The sequence below is a fragment of the Strix uralensis genome, chromosome 20, assembly GCF_047716275.1.
Source record: "Strix uralensis isolate ZFMK-TIS-50842 chromosome 20, bStrUra1, whole genome shotgun sequence".
NCBI lineage: Eukaryota > Metazoa > Chordata > Aves > Strigiformes > Strigidae > Strix > Strix uralensis.
The window spans coordinates 14,055,103-14,071,687 of NC_133991.1; the positions used below are offsets into that span (position 1 = coordinate 14,055,103).

The 16,585-nt window shown below is 42.4% G+C and overlaps 2 protein-coding genes and 1 long non-coding RNA gene across 5 annotated transcripts in view; 2 read left to right on the forward strand and 1 right to left on the reverse strand.

Annotated features, from left to right (window-relative positions):
* The window catches only part of PITPNM3 (PITPNM family member 3), a 114,325-nt gene extending 112,969 nt beyond the window's left edge, over positions 1-1,356 (forward strand). For all 3 annotated transcript variants that reach the window (XM_074889957.1, XM_074889958.1, XM_074889959.1), the window contains one exon: positions 306-1,356. In XM_074889957.1, coding sequence (XP_074746058.1) covers positions 306-442 — 137 coding nt within the window. In that variant the 3' untranslated portion in view covers positions 443-1,356. The remainder of the gene's footprint in view (positions 1-305) is intronic.
* Positions 1,357-2,754: 1,398 nt separating this feature from the next.
* Positions 2,755-16,461, reverse strand: PIMREG (PICALM interacting mitotic regulator). Its single transcript, XM_074889963.1, has 5 exons — positions 16,414-16,461; positions 8,178-8,497; positions 7,023-7,357; positions 5,365-5,460; positions 2,755-3,114 (listed from the first exon to the last, which is right to left on the reverse strand). Exons 2-5 carry the CDS (start codon positions 8,466-8,468, stop codon positions 2,988-2,990), a joined length of 849 nt encoding a protein of 282 aa, XP_074746064.1. The 5' UTR covers positions 8,469-8,497; positions 16,414-16,461; the 3' UTR covers positions 2,755-2,987.
* Positions 9,256-15,724, forward strand: LOC141952600 (uncharacterized). Its single transcript, XR_012631664.1, has 2 exons — positions 9,256-10,065; positions 12,062-15,724. It is a non-coding gene; the product is annotated as an uncharacterized LOC141952600 (long non-coding RNA).
* Positions 16,462-16,585: the final 124 nt, after the last annotated feature.

A 16,585-nucleotide genomic window follows, 5' to 3' on the forward strand; every position in this document is an offset into this window, starting at 1 on the left:
GTTTATAAGCATTTTTAATACCTGAAATCAATAGGTATTTTCAGTTTTTAAAATTCGTAAGTGCAACAGTTGTTACTGAACAAATAGTATTTTCCCCGGGTTCTTTTCCTCTCTTGCATCTAAGCCTCAGAAAGGTGAGTACATCATAAAAGTCCTAGATGATTGGAGTATGGGCACCTTTTTAATAAGTTCATTGGTTTAGTCATGGAGAGAAGAGATTGTACACTAATTTTGTCATTTTTCTGATTAGAGCTTGAAATGTGGGATCTGAACTCAAGATTTCTGCATTGAATTGTTCATTTCAGGCATGCAGGGGAGAACGTGGCACTTCCCATCCTCATCTGGAGATGGTACAGGATACAATTCCGATAAACACAAAACTTTCCATCTTACCTCCTCAGCTTCTCTAAGAGCACTGATTCCTCATGGTCTGTGTTCATAGCTTCAGCAGAAATTGGGGTTTAACAAGGTAATTTGACTTCCGTGATGTTTAATCACTCAAATGTAAATACAGGTTCCTACAAATGATCCTAAGTTCAGTCCCCAAAATAAACAGAGGTAATAACACATTTTTTGGGATGAAAAGAGCTCTTTTTTTCAGAAATAAGAAATGGCCTGGAGCAGCTAGAATCCTGTGCCATGGACTCTGGAATTGAAGTCAGGTGTTGGTATTTCCTCTTGCCCTCATTTTAGTTCAAGCTCAAGGTAAGGGGATTACAGTTTACCCTCTATTTGTATTTATCTCAGTAAATTACCTTTGAAACTGGATATAATTGTGGGGGATGGGGGAATATGGAACAAATTTGACAGTACATTCCTCATTTGTAAGGATGTACAGAACTTAGCGGGGGGAAGAGAGAGGCAGGTTTACTGTGACGTGCTGGAAGATGGTATAGCAGAGATTACAATGTTGAACCATAATTTACAGGTTGCAAGCTTTAAAGATGAGGTTATTCTGGGAGGACTGGTGTAGGGCCCGGAATGGCAGTCCTCTCACAGAACCCCAAGCCTTCTGCATAACTTATTTTTCTACTTGTCGGGGAGAGAAGGGGGCAGTCCACTCACAACTGAATTCATACAAGGAAACTTGAAATTGTACCTGTTCTTTCACTCTATAGTTTTATTAAGTGCATACTTTTAAATATTGTTTGTCAGTGAGAAGGTTCTATCTGGTGACAAATGTTTATATTTCTTATGGCTGCCTTGTAAAGATTCAAAAATGTACAATAATGAATTTCTTAATATGAAATAAGGAGTAAGATTTCTACAACTGGTATAGATTTTGATGTGAGCTGGTTTTTAAAATCTTATAACAGATTAGTCACTTAAATAAAACCTTCCTTGTCTTTAAGCAAACAGTGTCAATTATTTTTCTTACCAGTGATGTGGGATCATCACTGCACATGTGCTAGTAGCCAGTGGAAACAGTATAAATAGAGGCTGTTTAATACATCTGACTATCTGAAATAATACTTAGATTGGAGGTTGACTTTTCACAAAACTCCAACCCTCCTTCCTTCTGGAAAGTCATATAAGAAAATATTTCAGTAATGAGAGACCATCTTTGTGAAAGCTTTATAGAAGTAGTTTCAGTATATGCAAAGAATAACTTCAAGCTACTGTTCCATAGAGAAAGGTGGTTAAAAAAAAAAAACAAAACACACACGAAAACTACATCAAAAAGTAACACAAGCTAAAGCACTCAGCTATCTGAAAGCCTGGAATTCAGGGTTGTTTTCATGTCTTCAGGCCTCATTAACTGTTTCAGTATTTTAAAAGTTTAGTTTGACAAGAAAAAAAATCAGGAACAAATTTAAAATCAATACTTAGACATAAATCATGAACATGACTGCTTCCCATATTTATATTTAATACCATTAAAATTTTGGTTCCCATTTTATTAAATTGCATATGCATCTTAAAAATTATCAAGTAGAGCAAAGTTTCCCAAATCAGTCTTTTGAAGGTTCATTTTAGAGTGACTGTAATCTGAGCAGCCTGCACAAAGCTGCTACCATGGAAAACAGCCCTGGTGTTGAATTCTAGAAGCTTGAGAAATCTGCTTTAGTTTGAAAGACCTTGTTAAACTGAATCACCTACCAAAAAAGGCTTGTCAAATGAACATTACTTTTTAAAAAAAGTAATCAGAAGCAAAATGCAAGTATCAAATGCTTAGTATACATCAGATAAAATACCTGCACTGTGATATTAGCTAGTAACAGTAGTGGTAAGAGGTTACATTAATTGCAGTAACTAATTTCTGTGTATAACTAAAAGACAGATGTTGTAGTACAAAAGCAATGTTTAACTCTACTGCCAAGATGCTGTTTACAGCAGCAGCAAATTAAAAAGTTGCTCTGATTTGTCTGGAACCCAATTACTTAAGATAGGATTAGTTAGGCTAATCCTTAAGGCCATGAATTAGAGTCCTAATGTCGCTCCTCTTTTGTGGCAGGAGTGACTCCACAGAAACCTGTTGCCTTGGAATGGCAGTTGTGGTCAGAACTGGAACAAGCCACTACTGTTCCATTAACTTCCAGTAAACATGATGTTACCTTTTGGTTTGTTTGTGTACAGAAAAAAATGTTAGGCTTTCAAAATAATAGACCAGTACTTTTAATATGCAAAGTACTCATATTAGAACTCGTGGCAATTGGATACCAGTCTAAATCCTGGTATTCATAAGTCTGTGGCCCTCACTCTGGCCATTCCTACTGGTCAGTTCAACATAAGTTTCAAAGTACTTACTGCCTTATGAAAGTCACATTCAAGATGGTCCCTCATCTCCGCAGGAGATAATACACTGTGGTACAATTTTGATTCTCCTGTTAACTTGAAAAGAAAAAGCAAGGGAAGTCCTGAGCTACTTTGTCAAGAAAGATTATAAAATGTAATGGTTTGTTCAATGTATAGAGTGCACCCTTTCAAGTGCTATACAGAGCTCTCCTTTATGCTCGTAAACTAACAATAGTTACAGCCATCTGTGTCTAGGTGTCAAGTGCTCGATGGAGTTTCTTCGCTTGCCTTTTGATAGCTTGAGAAAGTTTCCGAGATCGATGCGCAGACTGTAAGTTCTGTGTCATTAGACAGTAGTAGTTTGATATTGCATGTTGCCTGCAGAAGAACAAGACAACTGCCATTAGCAGCATGAAGTCAGTAAGGTTAATTAACTGGTCACATAAATTGCTGGAAAACTGTTAGATGGGAGCAAGGAAGATGTCTGGGACGTGTACGCTATCACTGTGTAACAGTTCTAAAAACTAGCAAGAAAATATTTTGTTACCTTCAGTGAGCATAAATGGCAGTACACAAATAAAGTACTGCAATACTTTAATGAGCAACAGGAGCATTTCTCGCGATATAATCCAATTTATTAAAATGAAAAACATTAGAACTGAAGCTGGCAACCATGAACAGTTTGAGATCAAGGTTTGTTTCATCATGGAAAAGATGAAAAGGGAGCCATAACACTAACACTCATGGCAATTGGCTATCAGAACAGAAAGTCATATGCAAGACTGTAAGGGCACCTCCAAAAAAAGTTTATTTCAGTTATTCCAGTAGGCGACCTAGAAAACAGCCAGTGACAGAGCACACTGTGTGCATCTACACATGCAGGACAACTGGACCAAATTGCTCAGTGCAAGCAGTACACGTCACTGTTTAAAGCTTCAGTCAAGCATTTGAAACTGCTCTCATTTTTCCTGAAAAGTTACAGCAATCAATGTCTTACACCTATCTTTGTTGCTAAAATAGGACATAGTATTCAGGATGTAACTTTCCCTTAACAAAAGGAACACTTCCAGCATAATGGGTGAAGATACTAATGTCAAAATACAGATCTCAGTGAAGGTAATAGGCATTTACCCAGTAACGGTTCAATGAATTGACACTAGAAGTGATGTTTAGAAATTTACAGCAACAAATTCCTGTTCCCATCCATTTAGGTACAACTGTGTGTTTAAAAATGCCAGCAATACAGGTATCAACTGCTGTTATTGTGACAGCATGGTCTTAACTGCTAAGACAATGCTAAGGGTGGAAAAGAAAGGCTGTAAAATTAGACAGCTCAGGGTAAATGTTCTGCCATGCGTTGTGATCTTCATTAGTAATCAGTGAGAACTGAGGTGGAGTTACAAAGACATTAGTACCAGTAGTTTTCTGGTCTTGGGTGAGAAAAGCTGCTGTTTGCATAGAAGCCCAACTTTCAGTTCACTGCAAACCCACAAGGTTTCACTAACACACAACGTAGAGGTGAAGTTCTACAACTGCACAATGATCTGCTGTAGCAGAGCGCCACAGTGAATATGAGGGAAGAACCCTGTGGTTCTGCATAATAATACTTTAAAGAAGCATCAGTTAATAAGCCTTTCTCCAAACAGCAGATTTTCTCACCACAGATGCATGCAGGTATAGACAAGATAAGTGAACAACTACTTTACCTGGTTACTATCTTCAATTACGAATGAGAGAAACTGTCATATCACTAACAGATGGGAGAATATTAGGAGTGAGATTTAGTGAACTTTCAATGGATATGATCATTAACTTAATACAAATTTAACCTATAGTTATCTGGAAATGGTTCCATTGGTAAAAATTTAATTTCTAGAATTACATAGGATTTTAAGCCCTTACCTCTTTGTAGATAAAAGTACTTGATGATAAGCCCTCTCTAGAGGATTTTGGGTGCTTGACATTTAATTATTGAATGCGTGACATAAAATCGTCAAATGTTCTAAGAGAGGAAGCTTGAGGGAATTGCCCTGTGACAAGACTTCTGACCTTTAGTTTTTACTGTCTTAATATGTCTAACTCAGAATGACGTAACCTTTACAAACACAGCAGCCTACCACCTCGTGGATTAACCAAGGTGTTGTATAAGAGGCTTCTGCATCCTCTAAATTGTTGAGTTATGGGTACCATGGACTATTTGTGAATACAATGCTACCTACTAAAAGGATTTTCTTACAAATGCGCAATGACACCAATGACAGTCAGTGCAGTGGGATTCCCCCAGCCTGGGTTGGCACCTCTTTTAGACAGAGGCAAGGAGGTACTGTAATCACACAGGGTCAAAGGTAGGCTCTTGCTGGGAAAAATCTGACCTCCACAGCAAGAAACCTGAAGACAAGGAGAGCTTTGACAGGTTTTAGAAGCTGCAAGTCAAACTGCAGATTTAACCTGCACAGGTTTATACTGCAGATTTAATCTGCACAAGAAATGCTCTGCTACATTACAGCTGACAAAGTTCTGCAGCTGTTCCTCATCCTGAGTTACAGGGATCACTTAGCCTGCAACTGGCAACGTCTAAGTGGGAAGAAACATGTTGCTAAAAGTTGAGGGACAGTTAGCGGTATTTACCTCTCCTGTTGCACAATGGCGTCATCAAAAGCCTGGGAGATACGCTTCAGCTGGCAAATCCCTGAGGAGACCAGCTCCAACTCACAGTCAAACTCTCTGTAAACAGAACAGTCATTACTAAAGATAAAACAGAACAGACTGACTAGGTAACACTACCCAAGCCTCTATCCCTACAGTAACAACTCTAGTTACCTCCAGACTTTACCCAGAGAACTTTAGGGCTGTAGCAATCGTGCTTTTAATTCTACTGACCAACTGCTTCACACCTCCATTCATCCCCAAGATGGCTGCCTTCCAATTCAAACAGTGGGTTCAGATTCACAAGGCTTGGATTCAGCTTCTAACTTTGACATTTCTTGTGTGACTTCAACCAAAACAGAAACCTGTGTGTGCATTATGAAGTATTTCCCTAGCTCACAACCCTTTATCTAATTTGTATTAAATCTCTAAGGCAAGAATCTCTCTACTCTCTCAAGAGCCCAGCATAAGCAGAGCTATTCCAGGTATCTTTGCAATACAAATAGCAACTTTGGAAAAGTTATAGCTAAGTAGGAGTGAGATGCAACAAGAGCATTTTTCTTTACCGGAAAGGCATCAGCAAAGAACTCAGGTGTATCTCTAGTGTCTGACGGGGACTGGTGCTGAGAAACATGGTGTAAACTCACCCAGTGGGAGAGTGATCTTTAAAAAATTCTTGTCACAACACAAAATTAAGTTTCGTAGAATGGTTTGGGTTGGAAGGGACCTTAAAGATACCCTGTCCAACCTGGCCTTGGACCCTTCTAGGGAGGGGGCAGCCACAGCTTCTCTGGGCAACCTGTGCCAGGGCCTCACCCCCCTCACAGGGAAGAATTTCTGCCTTAGATCTCATCTAAATCTCCCCACTGTCAGTTTAAAACCATTACCCCTTGTCCTATCCCTACCCCTCTGATCAAGAGTCCCTTCCCCCTTTCAGTCCTGGGAGGCCGCTCTAAGGTCTCCCCAGATCCTTCTCTTCTCCAGCTGAACCCCCCAACTCTCTCAGCCTGTCCTCACAGGGGGGTGCTCCAGCCCCCCGAGCATCTTCGTGGCCTCCTCTGGCCCCACTCGAGCAGGTCCGTGTCCTTCTGATGTTGGTGCCCCCAGAGCTGGACCCAGCACTGCAGGGGGGTCTCACAGAGCGGAGCAGAGGGGGAGAATCCCCCCCTCGCCCTGCTGCCCACACTGCTCTGGGTGCAGCCCAGCACACGGGTGGCTTTCTGGGCTGCCAGCGCACGTTGCTGGCTCACAGGCAGTTTTCCACCCACCAACCCCCCCCAAGTCCTTCTCCTTGGGGCTGCTCTCCATCCCCTCCTCGCCCAGCCTGGATTTGTGCTGGGGATTGCCCAGACCCATGGGCAGGACCTTGCCCTTGACCTTGTTGAACTCCATGAGGTTCGCACAAGCCCACCTCTCCAGCCTGCCCAGGTCCCTCTGGATGGCAATGTTTCAGCTTTATGTAGTGCTCGGTCCCTGTCTATACAGGGACCTGTAACTACTTTCTTAACTATTCAAACAGCACACCCTTTCAGGGGAATAGGATAACAACCTTCGTATCTTGCCTTTCACCTTACAAGATACTGTAATTATAGTAATTAAAAAAAAAAAAGAAAGAAGGTTTACAGAAGAATGTGGCTTACAGGTTTCTGCTGACAGGAGCAGGTGATGAATAAGGGCTTTTCAGTGCTGCTGCTCTTCTTGATCTCCGGAGAGAGACAGCATCTTTACCAAGCCAGGATGAGAAACCCCTCCATTCTCTATGTTCTGACACCCTTGTTGGCCCAAGCAAGGCTCTTTTGCTGGATCTTGGGGTGTCTTTGGAACTGGCTGCCAGAGTAACACTCTTCTTATGGCAAAGGGTTCGAGGTGTAGTACTTCTTTTCTTGGTAGAACTGGTTGCACAGTTTCTGCTGATGAATTCAGCTGGAGGGGTCACCATCGAGTGGACAGGGCTTTGGTAAGTCTTCTGTATTTTCTGAAAGAAGCATTAGACAGTCATGTTATGCTAAATGAACTCAATTAGCCTGGAGTGTGGAACCAGAAAAACAAGGAACATTTGAGCTGAATCCCTAGATTTCATTCTCATATCAGGTTTGGTCTAGCATGAGTGCTTATCAACCCTCTGTACTGACTTGCACTGGAGGAGTCATTTGCTCCCCCAGTCCTTGGAACTTGTCAAGAACTTCAGTAGGCACTGGAACAGAGCTCCCGCTGCTCTTATGCAGGAAAGAGCCAGGCTTCCTCACAGATAATTGATGCGGTTAAAATCAGAGGTCTCTACCAAAGGGAAGTACAAGCTTGAGTTTGCTACCCTGCTACCATCTAGCAGTTTTTGTCAGTGCAAATTTAGATTGACTATAATGAAGAACATGCTAATAAATAGTATGGGTACAGGAAAAGGAGTAAAAAAAAATTAAATCCAAAGCTCTACACGTTTCTCAGAAACAATTACTTGCAAGCAATGGCAGTCTCTACCCTCATTCCTCCTTGAGAAGGCTGCTCTGCCATGCATGATAAAATACAGTAGGGGACAAGCATTTATTCAGTAATAAAAGTTCTGATGAAACTACATCTCATAGTTCTTCTTTTCACCTTCATCCCTGTTCTGCCAGATCCCTAATTTGCCTATCTGTACTTTAGCAAGGATATTAAACATTTTGAGACAAGCATTATGGTGTGCAAGTGTGTGGCATAGACTCTTAGGAATGCAGCGTTCTGTAGAGTCCAGAAATCTTAGTACTGAAGTTGAAGCAAAAACTAAACTCTATCCATGCTCCACTGCAAAGGCAAAGTACCTGGGACACTGTTCCGAAAGCATTTTTTGCTGTTGTTTTAATACGCTGAAGAGTTTGGCGCTTTTGTCTTGCCTCCAGACTTTGCCAAGTTGGGGTCTTACGAAAATTCAGCTCTACTTGCTTTAATGGTACTCGCTTCCTTAGAGACATGCGGATGGTATTGAGGGAACTCGAAGAAGCTCTTCTCTTGAATTTGTCAGGTACAGGGCTCTCATTCTCATCGAAGTCAGCTAGGAGCTGGTGTTTCCGCCAGGCCATTGTTGCCTTGACGTTTTGGAGCACAGATATCATCTCGTTCCAGTTCTTTGTCAACCTTATTTCTAACACAATCAGAACGAGAGCAAGAATTAGACAGAGCAAGGTACAGAGCACTGTGAAAAAGGAGAAATCAAAATTGTCATACAATGTATTCAGTTACATTTGCCTGAAACAAGATCAGAGCTGAGAAGACTTTTACTTGGAGAACAGCCTTGATTTCTACAGCTGTTCAGGTCTGTGCGTGCCCATGAAGAAGTCTTATACTGCATTTCCAGCACCGGACATCAGACCTTGGTGAGCTGTGAGACTCAAGCTTGCAAGGTAGCATGCTCAGTAAGTGCAAGCTTCTTGTTGGTGTCTCAGACTAAGGTCTCATATCCCAATTTTTGCCTTCGTTAATCAAAATGGCCTTCCACTGCCGGACAAATTTACACAGCTACTCTTGACTCCTGCCTGAGTTACTGAAGGCTCAGGCTTAAGTCACAGTTACGATTCTGGATACATAAATCCTGAAACTCCCAGGATTGTTACTGGCAGCAGATATGGGTGGGAAGGGCCCAAATGCCTGTTATCTATGTGATATATGACAACTTAAACATATATGTAGTTTAAAATCTTTTCACTAGCTATCAAGCTAGGATACTGGTAGTGAATTACTTCTAAAAAGGAGTTTAAATGCAAATTTATTTTAGCAATCTGAATTGAGCGTGAATTAATTTTACCAATACTTCCTTGCAGATTGTTAATAAAAAAAAGCGGGGACGTCTCTACCATAGTTATACCACATATTAGGAAAGCCCACTGACCCTCCTTACTGTGATAGACAGTAAACTGTTTGTTCATCAAATTCCATTGAAGATACTGGGAGCTCGTGACATGTTATTCCATAAACTATGTTGGCCTAAGCTTAATCTTAACTATTACACTGTGTAACGACTAATTGACTGTAAGTGCTTATCTAAGTTGAAATGCTGAAGCAAGGACTCCTACTAGGCAAAAGACTGAAAAGAGGGAGAAAGGGAAGAAGGACAAAGGGGAGAAAGACAAAGGGGAGAAAAAAAAAAAAAAAAAAAAAAAAAAAAAAAAGGGGGTAGTGTCTATATTCTGTAAGATATAAACAAAGACTTTGTGAGCCACTCTCAGGAAAGTAGGAAATACGAGAAGCTGGTGACGTGAGGAAGACCCGGATGGAGCGACCCCCTAGCTGCAAAGTGCGCAGACGCAGGGTACACCTCTCAGAGAGACCCGATAACGGAAGGCGGAGGATATAAAAAAGACGGACCCTCGGGAAGTGAGTGCGCGCCGTTGGTGGAGCAGGGACTCCCCGGCCGCCCAGCGCTGTTTTGCTTATTGCCGCTTGCTAAAATAAATAATTGAAATTTAATTTGTCCTAACTTGCATCATTTTGGCAAGATAGTCTATAACAAAATTGGTGCCGTGACTCGGATAGAGGCAATCTGGTGGGAAGCCCCATACGGGGAGGCGCGCCCCGCTGAGTTCAGCGGCCCCGGCTGAGTGCTATCACATCACACCCTCTACCGACGAACTCCAAAACTCGGCAACAAGCAAAAGAATACCGGTAACCCCGTAATCTTTGTGCACGAAGCCCCGGACGAAGACGCAGGGTTGCGTGAGTATAGGCCGGTTACCGTTCGGTTGGGGTTGGGTTTCCCGGAGCGTGGTGTGTGAGACGCCCAGCAGGGCGAAGCGAGTGCGGACCCCTCAGTAGTGCAGTTCCCATATCCTGCGAGGGACTGGGTCACGAAAAGGGGGAAGCGAATTGTGTGAGTGTGTGAAGGTGCTCCGGAAGATGGGACAGAAGAAGAGCAAGCCTTCTGATCCCATGGGTGGTGTGGGACCCAAGGTGAGGTACCCCCAAATACCACCAGATAGCCCTTTAGACTTGATGTTAAACCATTGGAAAAATTACCCCTTTAGGCGGGGTAAGGACAAAGTAAAAATGATTTATTATTATATGGAGGTCCGGGGAGGGAAACAAATCAGGGGCGACCATCTCTATTGACCTGGGGTTTTTTTTTTTGGGTCCTTTGAAGAGTGGGTCTGTCAAGCCTTAAACATTTATGTCAATTCAAAGGAACCCTTTAGTTTAGAAGAAAGTGAATATGCACAGGCATACGAATGATATGCAGTAGTAAAGGCTTTACAATTACTAAAAGAAAAAGTGGGAACTATATATACCGATTCTAGATATACCTTTGGAGTAATACATACCTTTGAAAAATATGGGAAGAGAGAGGCTTAATCAATTCTCAGGGGAAGGCCCTAGTACATCAGGAGTTAATATCACAAATTTTGCAAGCTATACGGGGGCCCAGCGAAATTGCGGTAGTACACGTAAAGGGACACTAGAGGAGGCTAAATCCTTTAGTACGGGGGAATAACCTTACTGATCAAGAGGTAAAGAGAGCAGCGCTATCCGCACTGGACTTGGATGATCCGATAGAGGACAGAAAGCGGTGTGTTAATTGTGGAGATAATTACCTCCCCTGTTATGGTTACTGGAAAGAATACGGAGTAGACGGTATAGAATGTGTATGTGAAAGACCAGGGTTTAAGTGGTGCTTTTTCCATGGAAAATCCTATGAACTTTTAAGTTTTACTGTTCAAGAACAAGCAAAATTAAATCAAATGGGGATTAAACAGAAAACTAATGGAAAATGGGAACTCCCGGACGGCCGAGAGGTTCTCCCAAAACCCATAGCTACCAAAATAATGCAGCAATTCCATAAAAACACTCATTGGGGAACTCAGGCATTAGTGGATCAATTTGCAACTAAATACATGTGCATTGGGATATATGATATAGCCAAACGAGTGATAGGAGAATGTCTCATTTGTCAAAAAGTAAATAAACATCAAATAAGAAAACAAGTATATGGGGAGCGAGAATTGACTCATAGACCTTTTGCAAAAATACAAATAGACTTTGCCGAATTACCAAAGGTGGGGAGGTATAAATACTTATTAGTAATTATAGATCATTTAACCCAATTTGTAGAAACCTTTCCCACAGCCTGAGCCACAGCTCACACAGTAACAAGGATACTACTTGAAGAAATTATACCTCGGTATGGAGCAATAGAAGCAATAGACTCAGATAGAGGTCCACACTTTGTATCCAGAGTAGCCAAAGAGACTTTGGCTGCCCTGGGTACACAGTGGCAATACCATACTCCGTGGCACCCGCAGAGCTCAGGGAAAGTTGAACGTATGAACGGAGAAATAAAAAAACAACTTACCAAACTAATGTTAGAAACTAAAATGTCATGGGTAAAGTGTCTCCCTTTAACCTTGTTAAATATCAGAACTCAGCCCCGAACTGATGTAGGCATTTCTCCCTTTGAAATGTTATATGGGATGCCCTATGATTTAGAAATACCACCAGATCACCCCCAACTTGAAGAATTAAAGATAAAGTCCTATCTAATACAACTAATGACAAGGAGAAAACAACTACAGACCCGGGGGATGGTAGTACAAAGGCCTCCATTGGATGTGACCATGCATCAAATCCAACCAGGAGATAAAATACTAACCAAATCATGGAAAGAATCTTCTTTGACCCCCCCGTTGGGAAGGACCCTATGTTGCTCTTATCACTACAGAAACTGCTGTTCGGACTGCTGAGAAGGGGTGGACACACGCAAGCCGAGTAAAGGGACCTATACAGGATCCGGCCTGGAAAGTGACCAGCCCTCCTGGGGATCTACGAGTCACCCTTCGGAAAACCTGAAAGAACTCTCTACACATTGTGAGATAAGAACCTACGAAGGACTCGATGAGTGAGACCCTGATATTTTTGTCCAATTGAAACTTATATTTGTTTTCCTTTTATATGCATAAAGTGTAAAGTGTAATGTATGTAAAGAAGGCTGGGGGATTCATAATGCACATGGAATAAATCTTCGGTCTAGTTGTAATCAGTGTTATTAACGAGAGCGGAGATTAACTAATCAGGCCCTAAAACTGGAGATTCTAAAACTTGGTAGAAAATATTTACTAAAGGGATAAATCCTGAAAGAGAGTACACTCACTCTAATTGGCCTACTCAATAGCACTCTCAGATCCTAAGGGTGATCTGTAGAAAGCACATCCCCTGGGTCCCCTGTCGTGAACCCGAGGTCAAAGATAAAAACTGGGAGACCTATGTGTCCCGGAGTAGAGGCAAACGTACCCCTGAAGAATACGGCTGCTGCCGAGAAGATGGAACACCCTGCTGCTCTAAGCAACAGAGTAGGCAGAGGAGGCAGAGACGTATCAAAGTGGGGAAAACTTTACTACCCTACTCTGAAGAAAAAAGGACCTCTGAGGGAGAAGGACCAAACGAGAGTACCAGACACCCTGATACAAAAGAGACTTAAAAAAAAAAAAAAAACAAAACAAAACAAACAAAAAAAAAAAAAAAAAACCAAATCTATAGAATCCCACCAACCTTCTATTGGAACTATTGGATAGTCTGGCTAAGTGTATTAACTACAATGAATACACTACCAGAATGAGCTAGAACAACTAACCAATCCCACCAACCTTTTGAACATACCCTAACTAACCAAATTTTATGACCTTGGACAGATGCTTATTATGGACATACAGGAAGTATGGATGCAGATTTGTATGGAACAAAATTAACAACTACCATACTAAACAATAACCTAACACTCCAAACATATAAATGGGAGAATTCATCCCATACCTGGACAACTAAAAAAGGAGATGAGATACAGATAAGCTGCAGAGTATTCAATGTAAATGTGATAATAAGTCGGCACCCTTTAATTCAAACCGTCCGTCAGCCCCCTTTTATTCAAATCGTTATCAGAGACAAAACGGAATCTAAAATAGCTCAAACCCGTTGTGAGTCGGAAGCCTGTTGGTATGCATTTACTGCAACCCAACCGGTGTCCATAGTTTGTTTGGGAGGGACCAGGTCAGGAGATCAAGCTATATCTTTCCGATTTCCATTGAATATACAGGAGGAAACTACAACAACCACAACCCACGCTCCCAAAGAGACTACTCAAACTACTCATACTGTTCCAACACAACCAACAGTCGTGCTTAGCCCAAGAATTTTTAAAATTGGACCATATGCAATTAGAAATACAGGTAAACAACAAATGCTGTTTAACCCGGCGTGGTCTCTCAAACAAGTTGAATTGTTAATGCAAAATAATGTTTCAAATATTCAGCCAGCCTGTTCACCTTTCCTAAAGACTTCTTACGAGGGATGGACAACCTGGCTGCAAAAACAAACTCCTCACACAAAAAGAACGCAGAGAGACTTAACCGGTGCTTTGGGAACAGGATTGGGAGTTTTAAATAGTATTGATTCGAAGGTGATAATGAACAAATTGGCTACCTCAATTAGTGATTTAACTAATATACAAAGGCCTTTGCGATCTTCCTTATTGGCTTTGGGGGCTAACCAGTGGCTGTTGTCGAATATATTACCAAAAGGGGAAAAGGTAAATATAAAGGATCATGAATTGATTACAGATGCACTCAGTGTGCTTCAAAATAACCTCTCTTTAGCTCTCAGCTGCATCCAGGCTCAAATATGGATGCAGTCGATAGCTGCCTCAATTATAAGAGAAGGTGAAGAAGGTATTCTTCCTACTGAAATTCGGAGAATAATTTGGGACAGTGCTACTAATTTTGAAAAGAAACTCCAATCCTGGTGGAACCTGGTAAACTTTACCTATGACCCCATCACAAACACAGCTACTACCTTTATACTCACTATTTACAATGCCACCATATACCAAATTTATCCTATCATTGCATTAGGGCTGAATCACAACGGAACCATACTCTATCCTTCTGAGCATAGAGTATGGGCCCGAAAGGTAAACGAAAAATGGCAAACTGTCAATCTAGAGTCCTGCATTGTACGGGAACAACAAGGATTCATTTGTGAAGGCAATGCAATTGAGGCACAAGATATTTGTTTAGATACCGAACAAAATATTTGTCACTTTGAGGTCCATCCCAATGAAAATCCTAAAACAGTACTTATATATATTGGCGAAGGTTGTGTATGTTTGAGGACGGTTTGTGAATTCTTAACCGTAGACAAGATCATAATAGAGACAAAAAATTATTCAAATCTCTGTGTTTGCAACTTCACAAAGGTAATCGGATGTGACTTTTCCTATTTAACCCCGGTCACGTCTTACCAACTCCTGCAATCCAATTATACATTAATACATAATCTACAACCTACACCCATTGGAATGAATCTCACTTTGGTTAAGCAGTTACTTCAACACAAAGACTTAGTTAAAATTTTAGAGAAAATTAGAGAAAACTGACAGAAAACTCTAATAACTGTTCATCACAATGTAGAAGAAATACACCGAGTCTTGGAAAGAGCAAAAAAGAATGCAGAACATAACTGGTGGGACACCCTTTTTGGATAGTCACCTACTGCTACAGGCATCTTGAACAAGTTGTGTCACCCCATTGTGGTTCTCTTGATATTAATCTTAATCAGTTTGACTTTGTCAATAATATTATATGTCATAACTTGGAGAATGATGCAACGGGTAACATATCTGATATCTGTCACCCGTCCAATACTCATTAAAGCCAAAAACAATCAATTAGATGATGACTTTAAATTGAAAAAAACTCTCCTGTTAAGTCAACAAGAATTGCAACGATTTGATGAACAAAATGATAAAAAGAAAAAGGGGGGATTGTGATAGACAGTAAACTGTTTGTTCATCAAATTCCATTGAAGATACTGGGAGCTCGTGACATGTTATTCCATAAACTATGTTGGCCTAAGCTTAATCTTAACTATTACACTGTGTAACGACTAATTGACTGTAAGTGCTTATCTAAGTTGAAATGCTGAAGCAAGGACTCCTACTAGGCAAAAGACTGAAAAGAGGGAGAAAGGGAAGAAGGACAAAGGGGAGAAAGACAAAGGGGAGAAAAAAAAAAAAAAAAAAAAAAAAAAAAAAAAGGGGGTAGTGTCTATATTCTGTAAGATATAAACAAAGACTTTGTGAGCCACTCTCAGGAAAGTAGGAAATACGAGAAGCTGGTGACGTGAGGAAGACCCGGATGGAGCGACCCCCTAGCTGCAAAGTGCGCAGACGCAGGGTACACCTCTCAGAGAGACCCGATAACGGAAGGCGGAGGATATAAAAAAGACGGACCCTCGGGAAGTGAGTGCGCGCCGTTGGTGGAGCAGGGACTCCCCGGCCGCCCAGCGCTGTTTTGCTTATTGCCGCTTGCTAAAATAAATAATTGAAATTTAATTTGTCCTAACTTGCATCATTTTGGCAAGATAGTCTATAACACTTACTATCTCTAATCTCCCAAATTGTCTCCATCTCAACAAGCGTCCTTATTTGTGTCAGAAAGCAATAAGGCTTATTGAAATCTTTTAATCCTGAAGGTGTCTGGGATATTAACACCTTTAATACGTTCCTGCATGTGGCAACAAGGAAAAAACTAGTAATCGGGCAACCAGTCAGTTCTCCTCGCAGCCTATCCAGCCTCCTCCTGAGAAACTGCTAACTACTGTTGGTTAATTTATGCTGAAAAATACTACTCGGGAGAAACGCCCAGAAGGGCGCAGCTGCCGTCCCAGGGCGACGCTGATCTGTTCTCAGACGGGCACCCCGGGGCTCCGGTCCACCGGGAACTCGCCGCGGGCAGCTCGGCGCCGGGCGCCTCGGGCACGCCCCGGCCGCGGCCCCCCCAGAGCCCCCTCCCGCGCGGGCAGGGCTGCGCTCCCGTGGCAGGTGCTCCCCGCGGCCACTCCCCGCAGCAGCGGCCCGGCCAACGGAAGCGGTTCCGGGCCGCGCGGGCTGGCGCGGCGGTACAGCGCGAGCGCGGCCGATGCCGGGATCTCGCCCACCGGGGACGGTTGAAACCTGGGGAGCCCGGCTCGGGCCTCTTGCACGAAGGGGCCGGGCCGGGGGCTGCTCGGGGCTGTACTCACAGCGGGGACCAGGAGCGGGACCGAGCTGCCGCTGCCCCAGGAGCCTCCTCGCGCCGCCGCGTTTGAAAGACGCCCCGCCCGCTCCGGCTCCCTGGATTGGCGCCGCTGCAGCCGCCCGTCCCCATTGGCTGCGCCCCGCGCGCGCGGTCGCGTTACGCAGCTCGGCGCCTGC

Bases quoted from the DNA above. Each gene is read 5' to 3' on its own strand.
- PIMREG (XM_074889963.1), bottom strand. From the start codon at position 8,468: ATGATATCTGTGCTCCAAAACGTCAAGGCAACAATGGCCTGGCGGAAA. The intron at 7,358-8,177 runs GTACTTTGCCTT...TGCTTCTTTCAG, and splicing joins CTTTCGGAACAGTGTCCCAG to AAAATACAGAAGACTTACCA. The intron at 5,461-7,022 runs GTAAGCCACATT...TTCTGTTTACAG, and splicing joins GCTCCTGTCAGCAGAAACCT to AGAGTTTGACTGTGAGTTGG.